We start from the raw sequence: 21,822 nt of genomic DNA, 5'->3' as shown, positions 1-21,822 counted from the left end.
GGCACCGTGGTGTCACCTGTTTCTGGGGTCTCCCATCTTCCCACTGTCCACAGACCTACCAGATAAAGTCTGGTTGTTTCTAGAACTGGAATCAATGGCAGGAGATGGAAAACTCTGGTGCTGTTTTCTGACCTGGAACCTCAGACACAGAGATGTGGCTGCTATGAGGCAGACACTCCATTCTGTTTCCACTGGTGGGGTCCCTCCTCCCTTGTCCCTCCAGAGGCAGAGCCTGGGGACCAAAGCCAGGGCTCCCACCGGCAGCTGGTGACAGCGCTGGGTGTGATTTAGTGGCCACCCCATGACAAGAACAGCGCCCTGCCTGAGCTGCTCTCCCGGAGATTCCGCTTGCTGGCTGTTGCTCACTTTCTTTACTTTTCTGAGAAGTGAGAGTAAATGCTGGAAGTAAAAGAGGAGCTAGAGCCTGAGGTGACCCCACTTCAGTGATTCTATAGGAGAGAGGTGAGGAAGCTCTACTAAGCAATTTATTGCCATGTGTCCCAATAAATGTAGCCTTGCACTGGCCACCAAAGTCCCCGGATAGACCGGCTGCCCATGCTTCCAGGACTCAGCGCGCACTGGTTTGGATTTCTTTCTCAGGTCAGCCAGGCTGAATGCTGGAACTACACCAAGGCTACCCATGTAAACCTTACTTGTCACAGCCTGAATCAACTTCAGGAAAGCCAGAGGAGCCAATTTCCCTAGCTCCTCCTGCCCCAGGGACTCTCTCTCCAGGTCTTGAGGCCCACCTGACCTGGGAGCCCAATTTATCACACGAAGAAACCAATGTTCCCAGGAGACCCAAGGAGTGACCAGGGGTGCACACATGGCCAACTTACTGGCAAAGAGCCCAGGTGAGACCAGCACCTCCAGCAGGGCCTGCTCACAGCAGGTGCTCAAAACTATTTGTTATATGACTGGGGTTTGATGGGTGGGGGAACTCTCAGAGGTGTGAATGCTTACCTCAGTCTATAGGTAGGGAAGCATGTGCTGGGAGACAGGATTTGCTCAAGGCCACCAGAACACAGAAACCTTGGTCAAAGAAAATGCCACGCCTTGCACTGAGTTCTTTTTCTCTTTGCATTTCTCTCAATCTTGACGCCTCCTCCTTAATGGAGTTAAACCTTGGTTTCCTTCTGAACCACCACCTGAGAGGGTCTTCTGTTAGGGTAGTCTCTTCCTTAACCATCAGGAAGGTGGCAGGAGGGGGGCACTCGCTGAGTGAACGTCCTCCCGCCCTGCTGGGGCTGCTCTGAAAGGAGGGGCTGGTGGAGGCGCAGCCAGAGAAGCCAACCCAGTCACTAGGCCCACAGACAGCGTTTCATGTGGTTGGAGAGTACACAGTTGTGGTTTCTTATTTCCTATGAAGTCTCAAAGGTTCTGAACCTTTATTGCCACCAATTATGACAGTATTAATGAAAGTGCCTTGACGTTTAACAAACAGGTGCAAATGAGACCGGACCTAACTGATGGTCGGTAGTGGACCCTCTTCTACTTCTCCACACCAGACGCAAAAGCACTTCAGCAATAAAATAGAGCTGCAGGTCTCAGCAGAACACCGTGACTACAAAGCTTGTGCAAAAATACTGTTATATGCCAATGAACTAGTAAACTGCTCCTCCTGGGGGTTTCCCCTGATGGGGAGGGGAAAGGCGGCTGAACCAGATGTCTGGCTGTGCCCTGCTGGTGTGTGGCCCTCTGTAGGCCTCCTCCTGCCCAGTCCACCTCCACTCAGCCACTGGGACCGCCTCACTTCAGGCCCATGTCTTCTTTGCCCCGATCTATCACAACAGCTGCTTACTGCTCCCCTGGCTTCTGGTCTTTCTATTCCCATTCATTCTCCAATGTATAGCCAGAGTGATCCTTCTAGGACTCATCTGATATCTTACTTCTACCCGTGATCCGCACTGCTCTCAGGATGAGGTCCTCCACACACCTGGCTGGATCCCTTGCTATCGGCCCACTCTCCCTCTCTGAACCTCATGGTTCTGGCTTATGGAATGGCCTATACACCCAGAGCTCATCATGTCCCTCCTCGCCTGCCTGTATGCATCCTCATGCCTCCCTGGGGAGTTTTTCTCCTTGTGAGTCGTCCTTGTCTACCCACTGAGCCACCTAGTTCAATCCCTCTGTCCATTCATACTCTGTCTGATGCCCTATCTCATATTCTCAGTGAGGGTTGGCCAGCATTGGCCTGCACAGTTCTGGTGACAGGGAGCTCACTCCCTTCCACCAGCCTCTGAACTCAGCTATGAAACAGCCAGACCCCTTCTCCTGGCCAGCCCTGAGGAGCTACAAGGACAAATTTACCATGTCCCGCACTAGGCCTTCCCCGGTGTAATCTTTTAGCATCCTACATTCCTGAAATTATTCCTCTAGAGCTTGGTGTCGAGTCCCTCTGTCGTCTCTCTCTGCTCCCTAAGGATCAGGAACATCCTCCAACCTCCTGGTGTCTTTGGTGTTAGGGTCCCTTCCCTGTCCTGGCCACAGAGGGGACTCTGAATGAACTCCATGTACCTGCTTCCCTTACAGCGTGAGTTCCAGGATAAATGCTTATTCCCTTGGGGATGAACTAATTGTTGCAGGTGTAGAATCACCACCTCCTTCATTCTAGAAACTATTTCTATTAATGTAGCCTGAGGCTGCAATGATTTATTTTGGCAGCCACATCAGGCTGGTAACTCACCCCGAGTTGTTGGTGGAGCTCTCCTATGCCTCTCTCCACCCCACCATGCTGGCATTTCCCCAGAACAGGGCTTTATAATGCTCCCCCCAAACCTGTGCTTCTTTAGCAACTACAGAATGAATATTTATGCAAGCACTCACTTCTTACCCAGGCATTTTACCTTTAATCTTCAAAACAATCTTGCAAAGGAAGTACTAGTTAGTATTCCCCTCCCTCCCTTTCTCTCACTTAAAAATTTCTTAAAATTTTAATTATAGTAAAATACATACAACATGAAATTTACCATCGTAACCATTGTTAAGCATATAGTTTAGTATGTTAAGCACATTTACACTGTTGGGCAACCAATCCCCACTACCTTTTCATCTTCCCAAACTAAAACTCTGCACCCATTAAACAACTCCCCACCCTGCTCCCCCAGTGCCTGGCCTAATCTCTGTGAATGTGACTACTCCAGGGACTTCATGTAAGTAGGATCACAGTGTTTGTCTTTTTATGATTTTTTAGCATAATGTCCTCAAAGTTCATCTTTTTTCTTTAAAAAAAAAAAAAAAAAAGAAGAGAAATGCAAGTCGTAGCTAAGAGACTTGTTCGAGGCTGCACAGGCAGGAAGTACTGAGTTGGGAAATGAACCAAGTGTCACTTGGGAGGTGTCACCCTTCTCTATCGCCCTGCCAACTGTCTTCTAGGACTGAGACCTGTCCAGGTGGCCTCAGCCCTTTGAGAATTGCATCAACTTGGCCAAACTTCTGTAGTACCTGGGACTGCCTCAGAGCCTGCATTGGACATTCACAGAATAAGGTTACCTGCTGCACAAATCAGAGCTTATCCCAAAGCGCCATCCAAGAGAAGGCACCCCAGACTGGGGAAATTGGATGGGTGGGAATTTGAGAAACGCAAATGGCAATCCTGTGACAGAGAGGTGAACCTTCCAGTAACTACTTTTGAGTTCAGGTCTCTGCAGAGTTGAGTGGTGCTGAGTAAAAACAGAGACCCAAAGTCAACTAGCTTCATAAGTAAAGGTAAATAAATACGTAAGCAGCTTTGGGAGGTGAAGCAGAAGCAGTGCTTTTACAGAAGGAGCTGAGTGAATGGGGGCACTTGGGAAACAAGACCATTTGAAAGAAAGGCAAAGGGGGCCCTTGTTCTGTGGCCTGTTCCCTAGTGTGCTGGTGAAGAGCACAGGCTCCAGGCCTGGCTCTGCAATGAGCAGCCACTGCCTTGGTTTCCTCATCTGTAAAATGGGGATCATAACAGCACTGATCTTAGTGGGCTGCACTGAGGTTTAAGTGACTCCGTTCATGTGAGATGCCTAGAACAGAGCCAGGCAACTTAGCGCAAAATAAGTTACTCAAGAATTGGTAGCTCTTTCTACTATTACCAGGATATCTACATGTGATAATGCTATCTCAGGCGCTTCATTCCATGCATCTCTACTGAGGGCCTTCAATGGCCAGGCCCAAGGTCCTCAGTGGTCACTCTGGGGATACAATACAGAACCCACAAAGTTTTCCTTTAACCCCTAGAGTGCCGGGGAGTGCGATCACGCTCCTCCTGCAGTGTCACTATTAGATGCTAGTAGTTCACTCTTTATGTGGGGAAAAAAACTTAAAAACCTTAACTCAAAATGCCTTGGCAATTTTAGCACAGTTCCTAGGATATTGGTTGGCACTCAAAGGGTTAAGAAAGAAGAAATTCACACATCCTGGGATTATTCTTATGCATAAACTGACATTCACATTTTAATCAGAGTTGAGGATGATTTTTTTGGTCTGGGTAAGCAATGCCAGCCAAGGGGCGGGCACCCTATGGAGCTTGCAGAAGGTGGGAGGCTGCGACCAGAGACCCAGAAAGGACTTCCACCTGTGGGGGCTGTGCTTGCTGGCCACGGAGGCACAGCCCCACACTTTCCTGTGCTGTGGCTGCCCAGCTGTCAAACTGAGTGTTGGGGAGGCCATGGCCTGTGCAGTCTAGGGCTGAGGAACATCATGGCTTTGGCTATTTCTCCCACAAATAGAGAAGATAAATGGGAAAAGCCCTTTCTTTCCAAAGCAGCAGCACCATTTGCTGAATAAAACTATCTTATTGTTCTACGGAGTCCTCGGAGAAGGAAGGGGTTCTACAGGTGGCCAAATTTTCCAGGCAGCTAAGCATTTAGAGCCACCAATACCGTGTGCCTATTTTGTGCCAGACACTGTTGAGGACTTCCTGAAAGGCACCTGTGCCAACTAAGTACCAGCCAAAAGGGGGCTGACCGCTGAAGGCTCTCTCCAGACAGGTGGCTTCACCCAGCAGAGGGGAGTGATAAAGACTTCTCTGCAGCATAATGGCTGCCACACGGACAGAGGCGGGTATGAGCCACTTCCCAGTGGACCATCACCAACCAGGGGGTGTCTGGGATGCTTGGGTCACATCAAAGACTTTGCCTGTGACTTTTCATGTATTTCTCATGACATCAGGAAAAGTGTTAACATTGATAGCTGTGTGTAAAAAATACAAGAATAACTGGCTTCTAACTTAGAGAGAAGCATCTTTCAAGACGACAAATGGCTGTGCTAATATGACTTTATCCCTGAAGCCATCAAGCATCCTACCTGGTTTGCTCTTTCAAGGTCCGTCATGATCATTTCAATTTCATCGGCCCTAGGAGACGAGAGGAAGAGAGCGTTAGTCAGTAGCCAGCCAGGCTCCGGGGTGCCCACTGTTCTGAACTTGGCAGAATGACTTATAGGTACACATTCCAGTTAGAGTCCCCAGTGTAGGAGGAGAGAAGAGCCATGCAGTCCTGTGATCGGGCACCGCTGCTCACTGGGAGGAGGTAGGCCTGCCCTTGAGGTGCTCCTGATCTTGTCAGGGAGAGAATCATAAAAAGATAAAGTACAGTGTCCTGCCAAAAGGTTGACTAGAACTCTGAACAGAGTAGTCTGGAAAAACAAGGAATGAATTCTCCTTGGGAGAGGGAATCTGAAAAGGCTTTGGAGATTACATGTGAACTGGGTTTTGAAGGATGAGTAGCAGTTTGCTAGGACTGAGAGAAACACAAGAAGTGGAAGAGAGGATAGGAATGCAGGTCGGAGACTCTGCAGTCTGCTCTACAAACCACCTGAGTTCACCACCAGCATCTGGCCTGCTCACACACAGGGAGTTCCAGGCCCTTTTTTTCCTGTTTTGAAAGTACTTCCTTGAGTAATTTGAAGGCAATAATATGGTTCCAACATATAACATCATGAGAGAAAATAATGCTGAGAATCCTATTGAGAAGGGTATGGTCAATTTTGAAAGTCTATGGGAGGTTAGAACTGGGCACCCTGGCAAGTCACTGCCCCAAACTTCTATATTCAGTCCCTGGCTGGTCGGTTTTGCTGTTTGCTGCACCCAAAGCTTTTTTAGCCTTTAGCCGCACACTGCGATTTGAGGCAATTTTATCAACTTCCCGCAGTTCGGACGGGGTAACAGATGCCTTGTGTGTAATCGGGTTCAAGGCTCATTGTATCTGTTTGAAATAGTATCCTGCTTTCAGACTGGTCTGAGAAAAGTCTGAAACAATTCATAAAATGTCCTAGTTAAGTGAAGTTATTTTTAGGATGGCTTCGTGAAGAAGGCAGTGTCTTTGGAAGACAAACACCCCAACTGGGCCTCTTCGGTGAAAATACAAAGTGAAAGGGGGTGGGTTGTGGGGGCAGCTTAAATTACTAAACATCTCACCGCATCATCTGAAACGGAAACCTCCAAGATTTCAAAAAAACTGCTCTGCCAAAGAAAAGGTAGTCTAATGACGACAAAGGATAAAAAAATAATTAAAGGTGTGAAGGGTCTAAAACAGGACAGAAAAGGATACCTGACAGTCAGTACAAAAAGCTGCTATCTTGACAACCTGCTGATGAAGTGCCAATTCCACTGGGTACAAGATGAAATAAAAAGTGAACACACTCTTCCTAAGGCAAATCATAATGTTTAAACACAATTTTGTACTTTAATCAAACAGTTATTCATATGTATTTACAAAGTCCAGATATACCCAGCAAATTTCCCTGGCTACTGGAATCATTCATTCATTCACTCTCGTGCCATGAACATTTCTGACACCTACAAGTTTCCTGGCCCGGGGCAGGGCTACGGGAGGGGCACGTATAGACATGGCTCCTGCAGATCTTGCCAGTACTGTGCTTTTACAAGAGAAGGATGGAAACACTTAGCTGTTGATTACCTGAAAAAACTCTATAGGTGGTGTCTCACGTCTCTCTCTTTTTTTAAAAATGTATATATATTTTATTGATTTTTTTAAGGGAGAGGAATAGAGAGTTAGAAACATCGATCAGCTGCCTCCTGCACACTCCCTACTGCAGTGATGGCGAACCTTTTGAGCTCGGCGTGTCAGCATTTTGAAAAACCCTAACTTAACTCTGGTGCTGTGTCACATATAGAAATTTTTTGATATTTGCAACCATAGTAAAACAAAGATTTATATTTTTGATATTTATTTTATATATATAAATGCCATTTAACAAAGAAAAATCAACCAAAAAAATGAGTTCACGTGTCACCTCTGACACGCATGTCATAGGTTCGCCATCACTGCCCTATTGGGAATGTGCATGCAACCAAGGTACATGCCCTTGACCGGAATAGAACCTGGGACCCTTCAGTCCGCAGGCTATCCACTGAGCCAAACCGGCCAGGGCGTCTCATGTCTCTCTTGAGCAGATGAGGGGAACTGGCTGCAGGACCCAGCCGCAGGGTGTGGAGGGCCTGGCTGAGTGAGCAGAGATCCTGAGTGTGGGCCTTGGCGAGGGTTTTTCCTAGTCACTCCTGTTGGGTCCTCAACGAGCACTTTCATCTTCCTTACTTCTGGCTAATTTATCTGTCATTGACATATTTCTTCTGCTTTATTTGGAACTATTATTGGGATTTGGTTGTACATCTACTTCTGTCCTACACATCATTCAACCTTTCCTTATCCTTTCTAGATGCTTTTGGGGTGGTTCTTCAATTTGATCCAACTGTAGCTGTATTGGTCCTGTAATTCACCTTGTTTCTTCTGTTCCTTAGTTTAGTTATTCTGTTTTTCATACCTATTCCTACTTCGTTCACTTAAAAAAATTATTCCTTGTTTTTGCTTTATGCTGCTATTATCTTCCCTTCTTTTCTTGAGTGCATTTCTCATGCTTTATTTTGTATTCCTGTCAGATCATACGTCCTGTTGTGTGTTTTTTTTGTTTTTTTTTGGGAGGGGGGGGTCTGTCCTACAGAGGGGTGTTTTCTTCAGCTTTCCCTGGGGGTGCCGCTACCCTTTCTGGCAGAGAGGCAGGCCCTGCTGTCTCTCTCAGGATGAAGTGAAGGAGAAAGACACACAGCAGGTGTTCAATGTATTTTGCTGAGTAAAGAAAAAAGGGGCGGGGCGGGGGGGGATGACCCCAGGACCCAGAGGAATCACTGATAACTCTCCTCCACCAGGAAGATCCTCTGGTCAGAGCTTCACCTTTAATTCTCTGGGAATTCCCAATCCTGGATCTGGAGATAAGGGGGAGAGGTGTGGCTGCCTGTTTTTATCCACTGTTCAATCCTTGCCTGGCTCTGCCATTGGCCAAGGGGCCAGTATAGGGTCAGACACAAGCTGAGGCTAGAGAAGAGAGGGGTTCCCAGGGGCCTGGCTTTACCTAGAGCTGGCAGCAAGGCTGGGACCCGTGGGGACAAATTCTACCAGATTTAGGAGACCTGGATGGGCTTTAGAGCCTCCTCAGACAGTGCGTGGTTTTGGATACTCATTAGTATGCCTAATATCCAGAAAACAATGCACTATTTCCAAAAGGTTTCAATTCCCTTATAAAGAATTAGTCACAATTAAACAGAAAGGTGCCTTCTCGGCAGTCTGAGGCAATCCCTAGAAGTGAATTTCAAGTTTTTCCATCTTGTGGTCAGTTTAACTTCAGTTACTAAGCAACCACTAAACTGACCAAAATATTGAATGTGATAACAACTATTGCACTTACCTTTCATTACAAGAGCAACTCTCAGATTTCCAAAGCTTTCAAATGATAATGACAACACTGAGCTCTGCTGTTAAAAAGCATGGCTATTCAGCACCAGGTATCCTGATGACAGCAGGGCCCAGGGGGGCTGCAGCTCCCATTCACAGAATGGACCAGAAGCCACAGGAGGAGACAATGGAAGGAACCAGGGAGCAGTGGGCAAGGAAAATGCCAAACTATTATTTTAAAAGTCTGTAGGCTTGTGATTCATTTTTCAAGGGGCATGCTTTTTAAAAGATCAAAAATATATCTAGCAGGATATTTCAGTGTGATCGGGGTTTTGAAGATGGCAAGTGCAGCCACTGGCACTTGTAGACGAGGACGGAGATGGTGGGGGCTTTGATCGTCTGCGATGGTCGCATCTTAGAACACATCCGCCACTGAGTCTGTGCAAAGCACTCCTCTCCACACTGCTGCCCTGCCCTCCCAACAAAATGAACGCTCCCAGACAAACTGCCCTCAATAAGTAACACGAAAATGCCCAGGGGTTAATACTACAACTATAAATGTTATCTGAAAAGTGCAGTAATGAATTAAATGCCATGTGCTTTCATAGAGTGAGTGTCAACAATATTCTGAAGGTTTTTCATTCTTTTCATTTTGAAGGCCCAACTACCACATCAGGATCTGGAGCCTGACATTAGTCTAAAATCATTTATTTTCCAAAGTCCATAATAACAGCACGTATTGTTTGCTCAGCAAAACTATTTATTATAAAAATTTAGTTCTCTCACCTTTTTACGAGCTGACAAAACAGCTCTCACTGATCTATTAACCTGCACGGCATTATGTTCCACTCCGACTTCAAAGAGCGAGTAATTTCAGCTTGGCCTAGAATATGTGGTTTATGCAGTCAGCTTCCTACGGATCATTTCAGGGTATTCTCTGCACTAACACGCAGCAATTTTTATGAGGAACTCGAAAGGACGTGGTCAAGGTGGATGGAAGGGAGATTATATCCACACTGGGAACTCTGTGTTTACTTTCACACTAGCTGCCCAAGTGCTAAGGGATGGCACCAAGGCAAGGCTGGTGCATATTTCAATACCCAAACACTCATACTGTCATCAGGATCTGTTAGACCAAGTGCATCTACAGGCAGTTAGAGAAGTGTCCTTGGCGGCTTTCAAAGATCAGTGTGTCTTCTTGGACCCAAGTTGAAAGTCTCAATACTAGATTATAAAGTTCTTGAGCATCAAAAGAAGAAATAGCTAACGATTAATCTTCCCTGTTTTAAAAATTAAGACAAAAAGCTCCCGTATGTGTAATAAAGTGAAGTCTCCCCCTTCCACCTGGATGCTGCGTTTGACGGCCTTAGCTGTCAGGAAGGTGACCGCTTTTCTGACAAGTTACACACCAGGCCAGGCTCTCTTAGTAAAAGGAGGTAGAGGAGACACAGTGGGCTCACTGGACCAGCATCAGAAAGAGCACTAGGAAAAGGAGGTGGCCAGAGGGTCAGGCACTGAGGAAGGTTTCTTGGCTGTGGGTCTAGAACCCCTTAATCGGGGTGGGTGTCCTCAGGAAAGGCCATCTCTCTCTGTCCCCACCTGGGCACACAGATGAGGAGCTGGGCACAGTGCAGAAGTCTGATCTCACCGCAAGCAAAGGCTGGTCTGAGTCACATGCGAGAGCCAGGCAGGACTGTACCCGGAGGAGGTGGCACTGTGCCCTCCTTGTGCACAGGCACTGACCCACCCCATGGGAGTAGGTCATAGACTAGGCCGGGGACGGAGGGGCAGTCTCTTCTCAATCCTACTGAGCACCTACTATGTGCCACAGCTGATGGGGCAGCAAATGTCCACGTGGAGACAGCAGTGCTGACTTAGTAGCACTGGTATTTGCCTTATTACTAGGTCACTGACCGTACACCTGCACATCCTAAGGGCTTTGCAAACATGAGGAGGGAGATGTCGTGGAGGAGAGGCATGGTCTGCATCTGGAGGATGAAGACAAGTTTGTTGGGCAGAGAATAGCGGGGCTGAGAGAGCAACAACCTTCTAGACAAAGAAATCACGCCGTGGTGGGTGCCTTTAAACTTGTAACAGCTTTGTGGGTGCTCTCTGGGCTTTCATGATACCCTGTGCCCTCATCTGCACATATGACAGGATGGTCTCTTCCTGCCCCTTTTATGCCTCCGATTTCTTTCTCCGGGATGATGGCATTGATCAGCTCTTCCAGACCACATCACAGCAAGAGTGACAGAGGGGATCCTGGCTTGATGTCTGGCTTTCATGGCGACACATCGGAAATTTCACCGTTAAGCATGTTCCTGATTTTAGACTTTCAATATCTATGTTCCTATTTTGTTAATGAAATATCCAACTGTTCCTATTTTATTAAGACTCTTTAATAAAAGATGGATATTGATCTCATTAAGTACCTTTTAAGCATTTATGGAGCTAATTAAATGGTTTTTCTCCTCTGACCCACTAAAGTGGTAAATTATACAGTCATCTGCTCCTGTTTGGTTGTGGTGTATTACACATTTAATGTCCTCTTGAATTCTATTTGCTAATATTTTATTTAGTATTTTTTCATAAATATTTATATATGGGATTGACCTTATTTGTCTTATCTTTGTCAGGTGAAGTCATACAAAACACTTTTTATAGCATTTCCTTCTCTTTGTAGACAAAGTGAGCTATCACAGATTTGACAATATTACTCTTAAAAAAACCCTACACCTATATCCCACCTGTACAATCTAAATCCTACCGCCTGGCAGGCCAGCCCTTTGAAGTCTGCACTCGGGGGAGCTCCCCAAGGCTGACTCCGCCTGCCCCGCCTGCATCTCTCAACACTTCCTCTCCCATGAGGTCTGTGGCCTCTTCGGCATGGACTAATCCTTCCCTCGGATGCATTCCCACGGGGGTTAGTGTTCAAGTCCAGTCTGCCTTAGATGGGCTGGTGGATTCCAGGAACTTCTTTTGGCTCCCTCCCTCCCAGTCAGACCCAAAGTGCTTTTGGGTCAAGATCCTCTCATCCTCACTGTGGGCCAGGGTTCTGCAGGAAGCAGAGAGTCAACAGCTGATTACAGAATGACCTCCTCTAAACACCTCCTTTTCCAGCTTTATTTCCCACGTGTCAAACAATCTAGCCTTCCCAACAAAGAAACCTAAGTGCAGAACTGCTTTCTCATCAGAGCCATTGTACTGAGGTTTACTTTGTTTCTTGCAGATGTGTTTTTTTACAGCCTATTAGTAATACGCATCCCGTGTAAATTTCCTTCTGTAGCTCAATCAACATTCTTCACAGTCTCTTGAGTCCTACTCTGTTCCCTGAAGCCACCATGCTTGCCCCCATGGCCACCTCTCTGTTGAGGTCTCCATGGCAGCTGCTGTCACCATCCAGGTCTCAGCTCTCATGGCCATCCTCTGAAAGGTCTCCTGGCAGCCTCACTCCCCATCATCCACTCGCTTTATTTTTATTGCACTATTATTCCTGTCTCAAAGCCTTGTTTGTATATTGATTACTTGTTGATTTACTGCTATAATCCCAGAGAACAAAGCAGGTGCCCATTAGATACTGGTTAATCAAATATGCAAACTAACATCTGTGCTACCCAAAGTCCACTCTGCTCTGGACAAGCAACAACTCACTGTCTGGTATTTTAAAGAGCAAAAAGTGGGCAGGGGTATTTTGTCAAATTGTAAATATGACTTTTAAGGAAAGAGTCTCTAAGTTGTTTTTGCAGAAGGAAAATGATTCATTTTCTTACCACTTTTAACAGCCTTTGAAAGGGAAGGCAACAACTGCCTTAGGGGGAAAAAAAGTATTTTAAAGACCAAGAGTTAGGTTTCCTTTTGTCCAAAGGTGAGGTCCTGGAGGGCAGGGCAGTTGGCCTGGCTCACCTGTTATCCTCATGTCTCACACACAGCTGGACACAAACGAGGTCTCAGCAAACTCTGATTGAGAAGGTTAGGAGGGAGGTGAGGAGGAGCAACCATTATTTGGGGAAAGGTTTTCTTGACAACCCTCATCTGGATGACCAGCCCTGTCTTTCATTTCCCACCCGGGTTGAGGCACCTCTGTGTTGTTAGGGGTGGAGGGCAGAGGTGAAGCTGTGTGGCATCCTTCCAAGGCCCCCATTTAACATGTCACTCCAGAGTGGACCCACCCCTCCCAGGGCCTGGGTAGCAAGACAGTGGGAAAGCTTGCCCCGTAGGGAAAACCTTCTGGAAATTATGGTTTTTATTCTTGTTGGGAATGAAACCATGTCAAGAGACAGTTAAATGGCCAGGATGTCACTTTTACCTGCTCAGAAATTAACCACAATTTGTTCATTTTTATGCCAATTTAAAAGAGACAACAGTAACAATTAAAATCAATTTTAGTTAACTCTCATCTTTTCAATCTCAAATGAGAAAATATATTTCTCTCTTTGCCTAGCTATTTATTTAGCTGACTTATTTACATGAAATGATATAAATAATATCCTCCTTTAGTTTATCTGAGTCTAGCTGACAACCAAGTTGTCTTTGACAGCCCACATGGAGTTAACTTTCCCCATGTGCCAACCAGCAGGGCTGCTCCAGGAGGCCAGTCACTCACCAGAATATGACCCTCAGTCTGAGCCTGTGACCGTCACTCAGGCCTCAGCATTCCCTAGTTAGGGACATGGGACAGCTGTTGCCAGAGAATGAGCTCATGAGATTGCATAATTCATTTTGCTACTGAGACCACCCAAAGCCTTTTGGGTTAAGTGTCTGGGTTAATCTTCAGATGCTTCTTGCCATTTCTCCACAGTTCTAACACTGCTGCTCTAAAAACGAGGTGAAAGTTGGATGTGAAAATCTTACTCTTTCCTTAAATCAAGTGCCTCAGGGTAACAAGCAGGATGGAGTGACTGGAGGTGAAATTAAGGAAATTGTGGGCTAGAGCAGTGGCCGCCAACCTTTTGGACCTCACGGACCGCCAGTGGTTCGTGGACCACTGGTTGGTGACTATTGGTCAAGAGAACCACAAGAGCATGGCTTGCAGAGCAAACAGACCTGAACCTCCCCGCACCCCCCCAGTGCCTTTTAGTCGTCTGACCTTGAGCAGACCTTAGAGCTAGATAGCCACGTGCACGGGAGGAGTAAAACAACTTTTCTCAAAGAAACTGGCATGAGGACAAAATAAGAACATTGATGGAGGACAATAGGACTTTGTAAACCACAAAGACCCATGCGCATATTCATTATTATTGCTGCATGTGAAAATCAAGACTTTCTCTTCTGGTCAGAGCTGATTTTCAACGCCTGAGACCATTAGAAGATAACCATAACCAACCATGAAGTAGCCTTTGCCAAAAATTTCCAGGCTAAATCTGATCAGGCCTCTAGATGCAACTACAAACTTACAGGAATCACAGAAGACAGAGGAACATGCTCAACTACATCTTGGGATGCTGTTGGCAAAACCCAGACTGTGGGAAACTCTTCAGGACAAATGAACCAGTTTCATACACAAATAAATCACCAAGAAAAGAAAGAGAGATGGAGAGGAATCTTTAAAATGAATGGCATACCAACCAATTACAATATGTGAATCTTGCCTGGATCCTGATTTGAACAAATTTATTTATTTATTTTTAAATCCTCACCTGAGGATATGTTTTTTTTAAATTGATTTTGAGAGAGAGAGCAAGGGAGAGAGAGAGAAACATCAACTGGTTGCCTCTGGTACGCAGCCAGACCAGGGATCAAGCCCGCAACCTTTTGGTGTAAGGATGACACTCCAACCAACTAAGCCACCCGGCCAGGACTTCTGATTTGAACAAATTAAAAAATAAAACCATTTATGATGTGTAGGGGTGGTTAGAAATTTAAATATTGGTGATATTAAGAAATTAGTTTTTGACGTGATAATAGTATTGTGCCTATATTAAAAAGGAAGAGTCTTATTGTGAAGATCCACATGCTAGAACATTCAGAGGTAAAATGAAAGGATTCTGAAAGTAGCTTCAAGATAAAACTGAGGTGGGAGGGGACAGGTGAGACAGGATCAGCTATGCATGAAATGGCAGGAACTGCACAAGAGGCACCTGGGATCCTGCCCTCTATTGTATGTTGGAAATTTAACATAATAAAAAGCAAACAAAAAAGTATGAGATGATATAAACAAAAGCAAAGGCCATCACAGTAGTTTTGCATCCTTCTATCACCACGCATCAACTATCTGTGCTGATGCTGACTGCTGTATTCTGTTTGCACAAAAATGAGGTGATGAGCAGAACAGTGCCTGGGAGGAGGCTGCAGTGAGGCCTCTGGGAAGGAATACCGATTAGAGAGGGGCGTCCGGTGCTGGAAGTCCAGCTCTGCCTGAGACTCGGTACTTGACAAATTTTAGTCAAGACAGTTAACCTCTCTGAATATCAATTTACCCACTCATCAAAGGGGAGGTAAAAAGTATACACAAAAAGCACCTCTCTGTAAGAAGAATGTGATTGAAAAATCACATGTGGGTGTTTTTCTTTGATACAGAAAAAGATTGTTTGCAGAGAACAGGGTATGAGAGGAGAAAGGATTTTGGAGGGGGCACTCACGTCCCATCCTTTATTCCACAAGAAAAGGGGTTTCAGGAGCTGCTTCCACGTGGGCAATGGGGGAAACTGAGGCCCTCCCACCTTTAACCAAGGGCCTCTGTGCCCAGGGAGCCCACATTGACTGTGCCAAAAATTTGGGCTGAGAACAGCACCAGCAGGACTGAGCTTGCTGCTTCATTACATTTAAGAAAAGGTTTTGGCAGGGCTGCTGTTATACCATCTATAAATATATATGTATTTAAAGTCTCCTTCACGAATTTAGTGTAAAATTTGTCAGCACATCCTTCCAGAGGTTGGAGCACGACTTGCCTGATTTGAGTGTTCACTCTCTTGGAAGCGCCTTTCAGATTTTGTTTCCCTTCCTCTGTTTGCTTTACCCTGTAAACACCCGGCCCACAGCCAACAGATGCTGATCGAGCGACCGACTGTGCAAGAGAATCATATGATTCCTAGCATCGCACCTGTGTCTTTCACCGTCTCCTGCAGTGTGCAGAGGCTGCGCCCTTGGCGTTCCCTGAGAATCTGCTCAGGTATCATAGGTGGGGAAACTGAGGCCCAGGGCGGAGTAGTGTCAAAGAAGCTCAAGGCCACCATGAGCAGCTGGTGTAGAGTAAGAACCCTGCTTTTCCCTTCCAAATGTAAGGGATTCTAATTACTCCCTTTCTCCCCTAAGTACTACTTGGTAGGAACTGTTAAGAAAAGGTTTAGTGACAGAGCAGCTAACACTAAGAATAAAAAAAGATCTCTGATTGCATACCAGTTATTACACTCTCAGCTCCCTTCTCCGCCTTACCTCCAAGCCCAAGCCCAAGCCCAAGGCGACTTCCTGGGCCCTGGGTCCCTGTCTACAGTCTCAGGCTGTTCTCCTGCCACACCCACACCCACACCCACACCCAGAGGCTTTCTGACTACACAGCTCCCCATAAACCTAAAGCTCCTTCCCCTCCACCTGGACTTTCTCCAGCAAATTAAATGCTCAGCTCACCTGTGGCTTCTGAGGCCCTCATTGTATTTGCCCACAATCCCCTGCCCCCGCCATGGCCCTGCATTTAGTGAGCTGGTGGTTTCCTTCACCCTGCAGGCTGGGAAGTGAAACTGGAGAACAAGGCAGTGAGGGCAGCAGCACATTCAGAGGAAAGACAGCATCCTTCCTCTTCCTCTCACTGGCACCAAAAGTCTGCATTTCGGCAGTGTAAGTGCCTTTTTTAGGGCAACTTGAAAATGAATAATTCAGTGGTTCCTATTCTACTTGTGAAGTGTTAGACAAACAATTCAGACGGGGCCAGACTTGCTGGCCCCATAAAGACCATCCCTTCCCTTCATTCTGACATCATCCGACTTGGCCATGAATCTTTAAGAACACCCTCCATCCTGTCTGATCACTAAAATACCACAAAGGAAGTTCACAATACTCAGACAGAGGGAAAAAAATAGAAAGGTTAATTGCAACATCAAGTTTTCCCTCGTAGCCAAGCAAACAGTAAGCACATCAGGGCAGCATAGTAATATAGCTCTTTAAAAACCCTATGTATGGAATGTCTTAGTCACATCAGGTTATTAAGTAGTTGAGCTTTTTATTCAAACCCAAGCCTTAAAAGTATCTTCCTTATGGAGTTCTACCTTTGAACTCCCAGGATCCATCTCTAGGACTCCTACTGAGTCTGGGCCTTGTATTAAGCCACCTAAAATACTTTTTGGAAACAGGTGTGATGAAAAATTTAAGTTAAACAAACCACCTTCTTGGTTTTATTACAGAATTCATTTTGGGAGAACTCAACTCACTTACTGAACAAGCCAAACCCTCTTTCATATGTTCATGGCTGGAAAATGTCAGCTGATACCATCTTGATGCCCCTCCATTGGGAAGACACATATAGCAGATAACTGCCTTAGAGCTCAGCCTGCTTGTGATTATTGATGTAAAATGTTGCACTTCTGGAGAGGAAATTGGAGAGGGTACTCCCCAGGTTTAACCCTTAGAGAAGGACTCCGGATACCCAAGCAATACATTTCTCAGTTTAGTAAAAGTTCAAGGACATCTTAGTCTATGTGTGCCACCCATTAGGATCTACACAGCATACCTCAAGTGTGTAAAATATATTTACCATATGCTAGGGAATAAAGAACTCATCATTAGTTAATGATCCTGCTAAACAGTAGATGTTTTGTGAAGGCAGGAGAAATTATTGGACAATCCAAATAACTTGAATTCATCAGCGGGAATTTGTAGGTTCAGAGTATTCTATAAAGCACTGGGTCTCATTGAAGAGGGTGGGGAAATGGCAAGGTTAATAACGTAGGGAAGAGAACATTTGCGATATTGCTCCACAACAATTATTTTCAGTTTTGTCGCAAATGAACATTTTTTTTTTAAATCTTCACCAGAGGATATTTTTTCCATTGATATTTAGAGAGAGTGAACGGGATGGAGGAGGGGGTTAGAGAGAAACATTGATAAGAGAGAGAGACACCAACTGGTTGCTCTCTGCACATGCTGGGGATCAAACCTGCAACTCTTCGGTCTGCGCTCTAACCACTGAGCTGCCAGCCAGGGATCAAATAAACTCTTACAAAAATTCTCAAAAAAAAAAGTAAGGAAGCCCTGGCTGGTGTGGTTCAGTTAGTTGGAGCACTGTCCTGTACACTGAAAGGTTGCAGGTTCGATTCCCAGACAGAGCATATATCCAAGTTTCAGGTTCAAACCCCAGTCAGGCATGTATGCAGGGCAACCAATCAATGTTCTCTCTCACCTCTCTTTTTCTTTGTCTCTCACTCTCTCTCTTTCAAATCAATAAACACATCCTTGGGTGAGGATTAAAAAAAAGTATAAGGAAGTGTAACTTGCTGCTATGCTTGACATATAATGTATTAACAGTACATTATGGTGAGGGAATTTAAAATAAATCCATGGTTTCTTTAAAGATGTCAGAGGGCTCAATGGTTCTGCATCTGACAGTGAGTTTCAGTAAGGAGAGGAGACAGGGCAGGGTTGGACTGGAGAATCAGCAGAGTCAGAGTCAATTAAGCCTTTTGGTCTGTATTCCTTAAATAGATCAGAAAGTTTATGACAGAGATACCGTGAATTAGAAGAAAGGTATCAACAATGAAGAAAATATAGGTTAAGAGAAGAGTTATATCAGTAAATGTAACCAAGCCAAATTCACCAATAAAAATAAAATGCATTATTTGAAGAAAACCTTAAATCTAATAAAATGTAGTAGAAACACACTTCAAAGGCAAAGATTGACTCGATTTTTTAAAAGGCTAAGGTAAGGTTTTAAGCCATACTAGACAATATAATATATAGCAAAACAACATTATGGAGAAATAAGTCATACTAAGAGGCACAGTAAATAATAAAGCATAGCAAGCTTGAAGTTGTCTTAAATCCCAAGGCAAGAAAATTTATAAGATATGTAATACAAAAGTAAAAAGAAATGCAATATACAGAAGTATAATCCTACTAGAAAACATGCTATACCACTCGGAGAACATGAGAGTTTAAGGGGTTCCAATCACATGGAATCTGAAAATCAGGCTGCAGTTGAATTTAAATGGGGGGAATGACAAGAGTGCTTGGTTAATAGGAACAGGACAGCCATTTAGAACCACCGTTATTTTTCACAGAGAAACAAGAGAGGTGCTTTTTTCTAAAAACAGGAGTGAGAACATATTCACCAATGATATATCTGATAAGAGGTTAATTTCCAAAATATATAAGGAACTCATACAACTCCACAAGAGGAAGACAAATAATCCAATTAAAAAATGGGCAAAGGACCTGAATAGACACTTCTTCAAAGTGGACACCACAGATGGCCAACAGGCATATGAAAAGATGTTCAATGTCACTAATCATCAGAGAGATGCAAATTAAAACCACATGAGGTTTTATTTCATACCTACCAGAATGACTACTATCAATAATAAACAAACAACAAGTGCTGGAGAGGATGTGGAGAAAAGGAAACCCTTAGTGCACTGCTGGTGGGAATGCAGACTGGTGCAGCCACTATGGAAAACAGTGTGGGGTTTCTTCAAAAAATAAAAAATGGAACTGCTGTTTGACCCAGCAATCCCACTTCTGGGAATATATCCTAAGAATCCCAAAACACCAATCAGAAAGAATATATGCACCCCTTTGTTCACAGGAGCACAATTTATAATAGCTAAGATCTGGAAACAGCCCAAGTGCCCATCAGTACATGAGTGGATAAAAAACTGTGGTACATTTACATCGTGGAATACTATGCAGCAATAGAAAAAGAAGGATCTCTTACCCTTTCACGCAGGGTGGACTTGGAGATTACTATGCTAAGCAAAATAAGCCAGTCAGAGAAAGATAAATATCACATGATCCCACTTATTTGTGGAATCTAATGAACAAAATAAAATGACGAATAAAACAGGACCATAAACATGGAAGCATGGAACAAATGGACAGATCTCAGAGAGAGGGTGGGGAGAGGGCGGGAAGAGATTAATCAAAGAACTTATATGTGTTTATGCATAACCCATGGACACAGACAACAGACAGCTAAAGGCCTGAAGTGGGGTGGGAGCAGAGTGGATGAGTGGTAAAGGGGGAAAAGTGGGGGACATCTGTAATACTGTCAACAATAAATTAATAGAAATAAAAATAAAAACAGGAGTGAAAGAAGAGGATCAGATGTCCTGGTTGTCACAAAAGAGCCAAATCCATTACTTGTAGGAAATATGGTCTCATGCTCACCAAATCCAAGAGTTTCACATGAGCAAAAATGACCCATGAATTCAGAAAAGACCCATATTTTTGGTAAAGACATGAAAGCAATAAACTCCCATGTAGCAATAATAAATATCTAGAAAATGAAATATAATATCTATCTTATCTATAAAAAGGTCATAAATATTAAACATGTAGGAATTAAAATAACATGGTATAAATTCCAGCTATAGAAAATTGAATTATAAAATGCTAGTGGCAAAAAAGCTAATGATAACATTTTTTAATTTGCAGTTGTATTAAAGATAAATAAATATAAATTTATTTCCCAAGTTGACTTATAAAACTTGGTGACAAGATGCATAAAGGCAAATCAGGTGACCAAAATACCAAAGCATTTTTTCTTTGTAAAATAAGCAAACAAACAAACAAAAACCCAACAAAGTAATCTGGTTGTATAAGATACCAAAATAGAAAACAAAGAGAGATTACCAAAACAGTATGATACTTACTAAAATGTAAAGTTAGATCAATGGAATGAAATTCCAGAGAGAAATCCAGAGATATGTGTAATTATTTACACCTGATGTCAAATGTAAACTAGTAAAGGAAGAAATCATAAATGCTTTTGGGCAAACTGGACATTTATGTGAAGAATAATATATAGATACATACCTTACCTTATATGCTATCATAAATTCCAGACAGGTTAAAGATATAATAAATCATAAAAAATAAGAAAATGGATTCAGAAGGAAAGACCACTTTTCATTATTGAGACCATATTAAAAATGATTAATAATGGGATAGATAGGGCCTATCATCCTATATAATAAAAGGCTAATATGCAAATAGACCAAATGGCAGAACAACCAAACAACCGGTCGCTATGACATGCGCTGACCACCAGGGGGCACGTGCCAAACATGGTGGGTGTCGGCTGCGGTGGGATGGTGGAGCAGGTGAGTGGGGGCACCAGACCAAGGCGGGGCTTTGGTCGCTGTCATCGGGGCGAGCCTCTGGTGGTTACTGAAAATCCTTTGCTCCTGCATGCCATGGTCCCGCCCAGCGCTCACACCTGCTGCCGGCACCAGCCCTGCTTGCACCTGCTGCTGGTGCTGGAGCCGCTGCTCGCACCCCCTGTCGGCCCCAATCGCTCCTCAGGGCTTCTCCACCTCCCCCTGCTCCTGAGGGGCAATTGGGGCAGCAGCCGCTGCTCGCACCCGCTAATGGCTCTGGCCCCACTTGCACCCGCTGCTGGCACCGGCCCCAATCACTCCGTGCCGCAGCAGGTGTGAGCAGGGCCGGTGCCATCAGCACGCGGGAGTGCAGGCATGGGAGCGGAGGCAGCAGGAGCAGGGCTGCTGGCAGACAGGGGACCAGGCCATGGTGGGAGGGGCTGTGGAGAATGGGCCAAGACCCACCCCTGTGCCCAACACAGCCTCGTGGCCCACAGTTCCTTTCAAGGTGCACAAATTCATGCACTGGGCCACTAGTGTGTGTGTGTATATGTGTGTGTGTGTGTGTATATCTCCTATGTAATATAAGAGTAATATGCAAATTAACCATCACACTGCAACAAAGATGGCGGAGCCCACAGCAGCTGGGGCGGGATGCTGGCGGCATCGCCTGGGCAACGTGAGCCCAGCAGGCAAGCGCAGCCTGCAGCCAGCATCCAGCAGGGCCTGCTTGGCCATTGCCATGGCGACCCGGGAGTAGGCAAGCAAGGCCCGAAGGCAGCACCCAGCAGGGCCTGCTTGCCCACCGCCATGGTGTGGAGCAGGCAGGTCCCCCAGAGAGCAGAGAACCACGGGGAGCGGGCCTAAGCCGTCAGTAGGACAGCCCCTGAGGGCTCCTGGATTGGAGAGGGTGCAGG

The 21,822-nt window shown here is 45.1% G+C and overlaps 1 protein-coding gene across 12 annotated transcripts in view; it reads right to left on the bottom strand.

Annotated features, from left to right (window-relative positions):
* CUX1 (cut like homeobox 1) overlaps nt 1–21,822 on the bottom strand; it is a 367,924-nt gene that overhangs the window by 98,714 nt on the left and 247,388 nt on the right. For all 12 annotated transcript variants that reach the window (XM_036308912.1, XM_036308918.1, XM_036308921.1 and 9 more), the window contains exon 9: nt 5,281–5,329. In XM_036308912.1, coding sequence (XP_036164805.1) covers nt 5,281–5,329 — 49 coding nt within the window. The remainder of the gene's footprint in view (nt 1–5,280; nt 5,330–21,822) is intronic.

Source organism: Myotis myotis, unplaced genomic scaffold, assembly GCF_014108235.1.
Source record: "Myotis myotis isolate mMyoMyo1 unplaced genomic scaffold, mMyoMyo1.p scaffold_m19_p_5, whole genome shotgun sequence".
In the NCBI taxonomy this organism is placed as follows: domain Eukaryota; kingdom Metazoa; phylum Chordata; class Mammalia; order Chiroptera; family Vespertilionidae; genus Myotis; species Myotis myotis.
This window is presented reverse-complemented; position numbering and strand designations above follow the sequence as displayed.